The sequence below is a fragment of the Vipera ursinii genome, assembly GCF_947247035.1.
Source record: "Vipera ursinii genome assembly, chromosome: 13".
NCBI classification, from domain to species: domain Eukaryota; kingdom Metazoa; phylum Chordata; class Lepidosauria; order Squamata; family Viperidae; genus Vipera; species Vipera ursinii.
The window spans coordinates 16,590,719-16,601,582 of NC_139526.1; the positions used below are offsets into that span (position 1 = coordinate 16,590,719).

General features: G+C 51.5%; 1 protein-coding gene across 1 annotated transcript; it reads left to right on the forward strand.

Moving 5' to 3' along the window:
* Positions 1 to 4,776: 4,776 nt before the first annotated feature.
* Positions 4,777 to 10,799, forward strand: ACTB (actin beta). The gene is made up of 6 exons (XM_083373040.1): positions 4,777 to 4,930; positions 6,831 to 6,960; positions 7,930 to 8,169; positions 8,729 to 9,167; positions 9,283 to 9,464; positions 9,792 to 10,799. Exons 2-6 carry the CDS (start codon positions 6,838 to 6,840, stop codon positions 9,933 to 9,935), a joined length of 1,128 nt encoding a protein of 375 aa, XP_083229166.1. The 5' UTR covers positions 4,777 to 4,930; positions 6,831 to 6,837; the 3' UTR covers positions 9,936 to 10,799.
* Positions 10,800 to 10,864: the final 65 nt, after the last annotated feature.

Consider the following 10,864-nt stretch of genomic DNA (forward strand, 5'->3'; position numbering starts at 1 on the left):
GAGAGAGAGAGAGAGAGAAGGAAGGAAGGAAGGTGATAAAGCTGAGGCTGTGGAATTCCACCGCCCACGCTTGTGAGTTCAGCGTATCAGCCTCGGCAGGGCACAGACTCTTCTCTCCCCAATGATTTAGCCTTGAAACAGACAAGGAGGAGAGAACAAGCCAGGACCAGGGGATGCAATCTCCACCCTGCTTGCATACTGAGAAGTCATATATTAAAAAAAAAAAAGCTCTCCGGGGCAAAAATGCCTCCATTCCCCCAAAGGTCCAAGTTGGGAGAGCTGAACGCAGTTTACACCCTCGGGAGATTTCCCAGGCAATTACACCTAATTGATTTATTTATTTATTTATTTATTTATTTATTTATTTATTTATTTATTTTAATTCCATTTATATCCCACCCTTCTCCGAAGACTCAGGGCGGCTTACAAGCTTAGCAGTAGCCTTCATTCTATGTATATGCCTGCTTATTAGGGCTTTCACACACACACACCCAAGCGGCATTATTACAAAGTCAGCTTAATTGCCCCCAACAATCGGGGTCCTCATTTTACCTACCTCGGAAGGATGGAAGGCTGAGTCAACCTTGACACCAGATTAGATTGTCGTTGGATTGCCTCCTTCATGTCTTCGGTTGGTCCCCTGGCTGACTGGATGGAGGATCCTTTTAGCCAGTGCTTTTTTTGTAAAAGAAAAAGGTGCCGGAACTCACACAGGTCATACAACCTGCCTTGCCTACCCTACAAGGTTCCATCCAAAAAAGATGCCGGAACTCCGTTCTGGGCATTCTATGAGAAAAAAAGCCCTGCTTTTAGTTGTCCTCCAGTTGGGCTGGAGAAGGGCGCAAGGCTCGGGTGGGGTTTTTCAGGGTGGGGTCCCTCTCTTGGTCTCGAGGCCCCGGGAAGGGACCCAGCTGGCATCCCTCTGAGTTCAGCAGAGTCTGCAAGTTTTGCCAAGGGTGGGTGTGATGCATGCTTTGGGCATGGTGTGCTGAAAGGACCACTCCTTCTTGACCACATCACGCTTTGACTCTCACGTTCCTCTAATGTGTCGAAGTTATGATTTGACTTGGGGACAGCTTCAGAGTTCCTCCAAGGGGCCCTGTTGGCTGTTTCCATCTGTTTGGCCTAGGCAGCCCGGAGGAGCAGGAGAGTCAGTCTGGTCCAGTGGTGAAGGCACCTAGCTGGTAATGAAATGGCCATGAAAGCCAGCTGGGAGACGGTGAATTCTAGTCCTGTCTTAGCCATGAAAGCTGGCTGAGTGACTTTGGGCCAGTCATTGGGAGACTGTGAATTCTAGTTCTGCCTTAGGCATGAAAACCAGCGGGAGGGTGGCGGCTTTGGGCCAATCACTGGGAGATGAGTTGAGTTGAGTTCTGCCTTAGCCATGAATGCCCACTGGGTGACTTTTGGCCAGTCACTAGGAGACTGTGAGTTCTAGTCCCGCCTTAGCCATGAAAGCCAGCTGGGTGAACTTTGGGCCAGTCACTCTCTCCCAGCCAAACCCTTTGTTGCCTGCCCACCCCCCTTTTCTTTTTCTTTTTTTTTTTTTAAACCCACCTTCCATCCCACGTGAATTGCTACCTTAAGTTGGCAAGGGTTGAACTTGGCAAAGCTAAGCTGGGTTGCAAGTGGTGATGAGCTGTAGGTGAAATTGGGAAAACATTCCTTCTCCAAAAAAGGATCCTGTCTTGTTCGCCGGAAAACTCCACAGAAGACTTTCAGGTGGTTATGAGTCGAGTTTGGCTTAAAGGGGGCTTTCCCTTGCAACTGAAGGAGATTTGGGGGCTGCCCCCCAAAGTCTCTGGAGAGGCCTAAAAAGGCTCTTCGCTTTTATTATAATGTACGTGGTAGAAGGAGAAGGTTGAAGCTGGTGGATCTTATCCAGAACCTTCTAGTGAGCTGGTGGTAGTATCTCAATACGGGGAGAGATGTCCCGCTTTTATGACTTGATCTTATGGAAGCTGGCTCCCCTTCCCACAACCAAGCTTAGAAATGACACGGGTGTCCCAGCTCAGTCTTTGCGTAGCTGATCCGACTCTGTTCCCACCAGGTTCAAGCCAAGGAGGACGTTCGTCGGAGTCCTTTGAGAAGAAAAAAAAAGCGGGAAGATTTGGCACCCGCGTTGCTTACCTCACAAATTCAAATGCGTTGGTTCCCCAGCTGGTAAACGGGACCTTGAGGGCCCAAGCTGAATTCCCCCCCCCCCAAAATTCAGCCTTTTACAGAATTAGCTATTGTTTCATTTAGCAAAGGGAAAACCCCTTTCATTTGTAAGGGGGTGGATGGGAATTTCCTCAATGTGTTTAGGTGATTTTGAACAAAGTTTAGGCTCTCGCATGACGTTATCTTCTAGCCCGCCTGTTATTGTTTTTACAAATAACTCAAGGTGAGAAACATACCCAAGATGCCTTCCTCCTCCTATGTTCCCCACAGCAACAACCCTGTGAGGTGGGCTGGGCTGAGGGAGAGAGGAGCTGGCCCAAAGTCACTCAGCTGGCCTTCACAGCTAAAGTGGGACTAGAACTCTCGGTCTCCTGGTTATTGGGCCAGAGTCCTTTCTTTCTAGCCTGGAGCCTTAACCGCTAGACCAGGACTCCCCAAACATGGCAACTTTATGACTTGTGGACTTCAACTCCCAGAATTCCCCAGCCAGTATGGCTGTCTGAGGTAGTCTTCGCATTTTGAACAAGTCTTAAAAGTTGCCAAGTTTGAAGAGCCTTGCAGATTAGGCCAAGCTGGCTAGGAACGAAGTCCAGAGTGGTATAAATGTGACATTTTAAGGTCCGTTTCCCCGACCTGCTGTTTGTTTTGTTTTTTAAAGGAATTTACTCCACTTCCCATCATTTCTACGATGGCGGCTGGAAATTTCAATTCCCTAATTGTGCAGACTAATAGATCCGCAAGTCACCGCCCTAGGGGAAAAGGCTCTGTCAGGTATTTTGCTCATGCATTACTCAGGGTATCAGCTCTGCACCCTTTGTGGGCAACAGCTGATATAACGGATTGTTTTTCGTTGCAGTGCACAATTTGGAACACGGAGCTCCTTTTAAGCGTTGCAGGAGATTGGCAAGCCTTCATGGTTGCAGCAGGGAAGAACATCCGGAGAGCTTCACAGGATCCCTGCTTGGGATCTTCTGGAGAGACCGACGAGCGGTCCCCAACTTATGACCACATTGGGACTAGTAATATTTGTTGTAAAGCAGTGGGGTTGCTAAGCGGGACATCACATGACCTTACATTAACTTGGCTTGTCAGAAGCCGAGTGGAAGGTCACCAGTGGCGATTAACAGACACGCTGCAGTGGTTGTTAAGAGTGAGGTCCGGTTGTGAGTCACTTATTTTAGTATCCTTGTACCTTGGAATCACTATTCAGCCAATGGTCGTAAACTGAGGATTACGTAAATTGAGGGCTCCATCTGACATCCTTCCATGCGTCTTATAATTTGGCTTTTTTTCAGGAGAGGCCATCTGAATGGGCTAGAGCTATTGGGACTTAAGTTTTGCACAAAATTGTCTGCTCCTTCCCCTAAGTTCTGAGGTTTGCCTCTACTGGGACAACTCCCCGTTCACAGGTGGTCTTCAACTTACAACAGTTCGTTTAGTGACCACTCAAAGTTGCAACGGCATTGAAAAAGGTGGCTTAGGACTGATGGGGATGGAAGCCCATCACATCTGGACTTGGGAGTTCCTTCCCTCTTGGGGAGGGGGTGTTCAGGTTTAGCTGGGTGCAGGGTTCAAATGCAGCTTTCCTGCAAGGGGGAAGGGGCGTGCCCATCGATTGACGAAAGGCAGGCAGTACAGGGTTTCCCCACCCCTCCAAAAGGGGACCACCTTCCCACTTGGCCCCCTTTTGCATCTGTCCTGGTGTAATCCCAGTTTCCCAGGCCCGCTCCGAGGGGCTTCCTCGGAAGTAAATCTCAGCCACAGCTTGGCATCACACCTCCCCCAGTCCCTTTATTCCCAGCAATTGGGGAGGTGGTGTGTGTGTGTGGGGGGGGGGGGAAACCCTTCCTTCTTTCAACCCTCACCAGCTACTCTGCCACAATCCCAGGTGAGGAGGGGGGGGGGTCCCTGCTGCTCTCCAGGTTGTTTCCTCCCAGCCCTTTTATTACCCAAACTAGGAAAGCGCCTGGGTGCTAATCTGATGGTGTTACCTAGTTTGGGTCAGGAAACGTCTGCAAGGAAACAAGCCAGCTCAGAGAGCACCGGGAAAGGGGGGGCCTCCCCTCAAGTTTCATCCCTGAGCTTCCAAAGCTTCTCCTTGATCGGATCCCAGGTGACCCCACTGCAAGATAAGATCCTGGGCGACCTGGAGAAGTCCGTAAATCAATAAGAAAGGGAGCGAAACAGGTTTTTTGCCCTTTGGGTCCCTTGCAGGAGGGAAGATGCTTGGGAAGCATCTTTGGGGCCTCTCATCACCCGGGTACCAAAATCAGGGGGGGAGCAGCTTGGGGGACCCACAGCATCCCCTCTGCAAAGTGGTCCTTCCCCTCCCTCCCTCCCTCCCTCATCTATCTTCTTCTTCCTCTCTCTCTCTTTCTCTCTCTTTCTCTCTCTCTCTCTCTCTTTCTCTCCCCTCCCTCCCTCTCAAAGGCGAGAAGGAGGAAGGAATGGAGGGAAAAAAGAACTGCAGCGAGACGGCGGCGAGCGAGTGAGCGAGCGAGCGAGAGGCGCAGCCAATCCGGACGGGCCATTCCGAAGTTTGCCTTTTATGGCGAGAGCCGCGGCGCCCGGCCCGTATAAAACCCGACGCGCGGCGGCCCGGCGCGCAGTCGTCAAGCGCCCTTTCGGTCCTTTTTCTGTTCGCGCGCCGGTGAATCGCTCAGCCGCCTCGCTTGCGTCTTTCTCCCTTCCCCCCGCCCGAAGGGTCTCCACAGGCAGCCAAGCTTCCCCCACGAGCGTTTTCCAAGCAGCCGCCTAACCCAGAAAGGTAAGCCGGGCCGAGGAGGAGGAGGAGGAGGAGGAGGAGAGAGGAAGGCTCACCTGCCTGGCTTGGGTTGCAACGTGGCGGGGGAGGATGCGTGCAGTGCTGGGGAAGGGTCTTCGGGGGTGGGGGTGGGGAGGAGGCTGGGCTGCTGGGGGGGGCTCGGTTGCGCCTTTGCAAGGGTTGTGTGTGTGTGTGCGTGTGTGTGTGTGTTCGACGTCGCGCTCCAGGGGGCTTCCCGGAGGCCGCGCAAGGATTTGGAGAGCCCCCGATGGGCTTTGGGGTGCGCCCCTGCCCTGCTGGGGCGGGGCGCCTGCCAGGCGTGCATATGGGGGGGGGCTCCGGCTGGTACTGGGGGGTGCAAAGGTGGGGGTTGCAGGGAACCCCCCCTTAAACGCTTTGGTGGTCTGGGGGGGGCGCCGGCCGGCCCGGAACGGGACCCCCCCCCGGGGCTTGGAAGCGGCCGGTTGGAAGGGAGGAGAGTCAGCCAGGCACTGAGTTCGAATCGAAAGGAAGGCGCAGGGCGAGGCGGCTTTGCTCGCTCCCGCTTTAGCTGGGCCCCGCTGCTTAACGGCTTTTAAGGAGGGGGGGGAGACGGGAGGGAGGGGGGGTGCCTTGGGAGTCACAGGCGGGAGGTCTCCCCCATCCCCGTCAGGGTTGAAGGGGTTTTGTGGGGTGGGGGGCAAAGTCGGCTTTTCTATTGTAAGGAAGAGCACGTGGGTGGAGAAGGGCGAGGGGGAGGAAGTGGGGGGGGCGGTAATCGATCACAGTCCTCACTTGAGTCTTGAAGAGGATCTCTTTGTTTCGTGGGTTTCTTGGCTGAGCCGGGGGTGGGGTGGGGGGAGCTTTGAGCTCCCTTAAGGGATTTTATGCCCTCCCACCCCACCCTCAGGAAATGCTGCAGAATTTCCCTCTGGGGCGCCTCTCCCCCCTCTCTCTCTCGCGTTCCAGCCCTCCCAGTGGCACGCTCGGAAGGTGTCAAACTAAGCAAGCGGCTAGTCCTCATGCAAGGGAGGAGGAAGGGTGGTAAAGCCCCCTCGTGTTGGAGGGGAGATTCTCAAGTTTTGTTGTTGTTGTTGTTTTCTTAAAAGAAAAGTCCTTTCAATTCGAGCACCCTCTGGCATGGGGTGTCTACCTGATTCTCCTTCTCTCTCTCTTTCCCACCCCCCCATTCCCCCCCCCCCCGCGCCCACTTGGGGCCTGGAATTGTTTTCTCTCGGGGATCATCCCGGACCTGGCAAACGGAATGCACCGGCCCCGTTGATCCGGAGCTAATCCAGATCGCGCCTCTCCCCCTCTTTTTTGGGGTGGGGGGGGAGAGAGAGAGAGAAAAGATGGGGGGGGTTTCTTCCAGTGGGACAGACAAAACTCGTGCACTTGGGCGTGCCTCGCCTGGCTAGCTTTTTGCAAGCCAGCCACCCAGCGGGGGGGGGGGTAGCTCAAGCCTTAGGGAGGAGCCCCCCCTTCCTTCCCCACCCAAAGCTGGTGAGCATGCAGTCTAGGGCGAGGGGGGGCGCTTTCCTCCTGTTTAGCGGGTCTTGCCTGGACGGATTAGGGGAGTGGGTGTGTGGGGGGGTGAGTAGCTGGCCTTTGGGCGTGGCCCCCTCCTTGCCGGGCGGGGAGGGGGGGCGGCTGGTGGGCAGGCAGGGCGTGGCCAAGCGCCGGGGAAGAAAGCTGGCTGCCGGCTGCATCTTCACCATTGCCTTTTATGGTAATAGTGGGAGCCGGCAGGCAGCGCCGTTCAGCTTCCGAAGGGTTTGCCTGTGCGAGAGCGCGCTGGGCGCGCCACCTAGTGGCCGCTGGAGGCATAAAGGGAAGAGGAGCAGGCAAAGGAGGAAGTGGGGTGGGGCTGGCTTTGCTGTTGCTCAGCTGTGTTCCTTCAATGGTCTTCCTCCCCAATTCCCAGATCCGCCATGGATGATGATATTGCAGCGCTGGTGGTTGACAATGGCTCCGGCATGTGCAAAGCCGGCTTCGCCGGAGATGATGCGCCCAGAGCCGTCTTCCCCTCCATCGTGGGTCGCCCCAGGCATCAGGTACGTCTTGGGTTTGCGGCTCCTTCCCAGCCAGGAAGGGTGGAAATAAGATTGGGCAAGTTGCTAGATCTCAAGGACTCCTTTCTCTGCTTTCCTGGACAGCAGGTTCTCACAGCCTTGCAGGTTGGGACCTAGGTTTATCCTAGTTTGGTCCCCGAGTTTATCTTCCTTGTCCACCTGCCCGTTCTTAGCGTATTTCATCTTGGTTTTTTTTCTGGACCAGCTTTTGGAATCCAGGAAACAAATGGAAGGAAAAATCCCAAGCAGATTCACTTCTCCAAGCCTGTTTTTTTTCTTGCACAAGCCATGACTGGTATGGCATGCCACCCTCTAAACCATGGTTTGCCATTGATAACAGGCAGGCTTCAGTGCCAACTTTGAACAAACTACTTGGTGGGCTGCTATGATGCCACAAAGAGATTAGTTAGCTCTTTGCCTGAAACTGGAGAGGGAGTGGACTTCGACTCCCAGAATTCCTCCTGTCAGAATTTTAGGAGTCCAGGAATTGTTGGCAGGGGAATTCTGGGAGTTGAAGTCCATCTACCTTCAAGGCGTTGAGAAACATGGCTTAAACCTTACAAGGTTCCTTATGTCCCAAAAATGTTTCTTTTTTTTTCTTCCTCCAAAAGGCAACTGCACTCTCACGGATTTTTTTAAAAAAATGTTTTGCTTCACATCCAAGAAGCTTCTTCGGTTCTAATGATTTTCAAAGAAAAACACAAGTCCAGTTGGCTTTTGACCTGGACGGTTGAGAATCTCCATAGACGAAAGGTGCCTTAGGCATCCGTCCAAATGTTAAATTAACATTTAAGTTTAAGTTAACATAATGTTAACCCAGACCATTGAAAAAGCAGCTTTTGACTTAAGTTGTGTTGGCTCGAACCGGCCATCTGCCCAGGTCTTTCATCAATGGGCTGTTGTGTGGCTATTTTATTTCAAAATCTCGATTTTTTTCCCCTCTCTTCACAGGGTGTGATGGTTGGGATGGGCCAAAAAGACAGCTATGTTGGAGACGAGGCGCAGAGCAAGAGAGGTATCCTGACCTTGAAGTATCCCATTGAACATGGCATTGTCACCAACTGGGATGACATGGAGAAGATTTGGCACCACACCTTCTACAACGAACTCAGAGTGGCCCCCGAAGAACATCCTGTCTTGTTGACAGAAGCGCCCCTCAACCCCAAGGCCAACAGAGAGAAGATGACTCAGGTGTGTATTGGCATCTGGTCCCTTGCAAACCTGCCCAGTGTTTCCCCCTCTCATCCTTTTTTTTATTATTTCTCTCCTGCCTACAAAAAAGGGATACTTTGCAATCTTTTCGTTCTCTTTGTTCATCTTTTCTTTCTTTCTTCCCCCAACTCTGCAGGATTTTCTTTTCTGATCTGAGTCTTCTCTTGCTGGATCTGGAAAGGTTTTTATCTGCTCTTTCAAATAAAAACAAAAAAAACCCCGGCTTTCTCTCTTCTGTTTGTGTGTTCAGCTTGTGAGCATCACTGCTTCTTTCTCACACCCTTTGTTCCCCACCCCCCCAAAAAAATAAATACTAACTTCCGGCTTATTCTGAGCGATTTCTCTCCTGTTTTCTCAAAATTGTAAAACTGAAATTTGCCCAATAAGGAAAGGGTGTGGTTTGCCTTAACATCTGCCGTGAAGGTTTGTATCTGTCCAGCATGTGTTACGATTTCTCCACTGGTGTTTTCTGTGCATGGTGTTGATGGGGCCGTCTGTTGGCCAAGAGCTTCACGGCTGTCTCTCTTCTCCCCTCTAGATCATGTTTGAGACCTTCAACACCCCAGCCATGTACGTTGCCATCCAGGCTGTGCTCTCCCTGTACGCCTCTGGCCGTACCACCGGCATCGTGATGGACTCTGGTGATGGTGTCACCCACACTGTGCCCATCTACGAAGGTTATGCCTTGCCTCACGCCATCCTCCGTCTGGACCTGGCTGGCCGCGACTTGACCGACTACCTCATGAAGATCTTGACCGAGAGAGGCTACAGTTTCACCACCACGGCCGAAAGAGAAATTGTGCGTGACATCAAGGAGAAGCTGTGCTACGTTGCCCTGGACTTTGAGCAGGAGATGGCCACCGCCGCATCCAGTTCGTCTCTGGAGAAAAGCTACGAACTGCCCGATGGACAGGTGATCACCATCGGCAACGAGCGGTTTCGGTGCCCGGAAGCTCTCTTCCAGCCATCTTTCTTGGGTAAGTCCTGAAGGAACCATGGTCTTCAAGTAGGATCTGAACTTGGGCCGAACGGCCATCTTGGAAGAGTTTCTGGTGTCCAGTTGTCTTCATGGTGGGCATCTTCTCTTGGCAGGTATGGAATCTTGTGGCATCCACGAAACCACCTTCAACTCCATCATGAAGTGTGATGTTGACATTCGCAAAGATCTGTATGCCAACACCGTCCTCTCTGGTGGCACCACCATGTACCCTGGCATTGCGGACAGGATGCAGAAGGAAATCACCGCCCTGGCACCCAGCACAATGAAAATCAAGGTAAGACTTGAGCCTTGAACGACGTAGAGGGCCAGGTTGAGTGTGGGTTCTACAAGCTTGGCTTTGTGTTGGCCACAAGCAGCAAGCTTGGGTTGACAACCACAATCGGCTCTCCTGTCCCTCTTACAGGGGAAAAGCTTGTGTGTCCCCCACTGGGTGGCTAAGCTGCTTGATAGATTATGGAGGTGTTTGGGGCAAGAACTGGAGCAGTGGTCTGCCCCACCCAGTCTTGAAATAGGATCATGTGACCCATGGGATCTTGAGGACCAGTAACTTGATTCTGCCTTAGTTCTAAGTTCTGATTGCTTTCCTCTTTTCTTCCTACAGATCATTGCCCCACCTGAGCGTAAATACTCAGTCTGGATTGGAGGGTCCATTCTGGCCTCCCTCTCCACCTTCCAGCAGATGTGGATCAGCAAGCAGGAATACGACGAATCCGGACCATCCATTGTCCATCGCAAATGCTTCTAAAGCAGGACTTAGTTACCACCATAGCATTTTTTTTCCTTTTTTTTTTTTGACCAAAAAAAAAAAAATCCCCCATAACTGCGCATAAGCGAAAAAGTTTTTTGAGAATTGGCATGGCTTTGTTTGTTTATTTGGCGCTTGACTCAGGATATAAAAACTGGAACGGTGAGAAAAGGTTTTGTGACTGGCGGCAGCCTTTATTAAAAAAAAATGCAAAAAAAAAGTTTGGGAGCGAAGACCCACCCCCCTCTGACCCCCTTCCCTCCTTCCCCCCACCCAGCCTCCCCACCCCTCCCCAGTTCTGCAGTGCATCTGAGGACTCCGATTGTATGTGTGTTGGTTCTTTTTTTTTTTTGAAAACGATAAAAGTCATTCCAAATATTGTATAATAACGCATTGAGAGGAAGTTAAACCGGCCTCTATGAAGGCAGCAGCCCAGCTCTTTCCAAAGAGCAGGAAACAGATTTTTTGAGGTTTATTTTTTTTAATAGAAAGTATTAGCTTGTATGTGAATCATGATTCAAGTGTCTCTGTCTCTTGCGCCTTAAAACAAAACGTTTTAAAAAAAATAGCCACACTTGATTGTCATTTTTCGGTTTTTTTTTAAAAAAAATTAAGAATATTTTGGGTCAAGTCAAAACGAAGGGTGGCTGCCAGTGTTTCTCTTCTTCCCAATGGACCGTGTGAAGGGTTTTACAGTCTCTCCCCCCTTCTATATTCCCCCCCCACTTCCCAAAGGGAAGCACTATTGCACCCTTTTGATGCCAGTATGTATAAGGGGTACCAGGGCAGAGGGAGGGGAAGGCAAAACTACACACTGACTCGAGAAAAAAACACCCAGTTTCAAATAAAGATGCACAACCATAACTGTGGATTGTTTGGTTTTTATCAAGTCAACAGGTATCTTTCAACATTTGAATTGGTGGATTCCT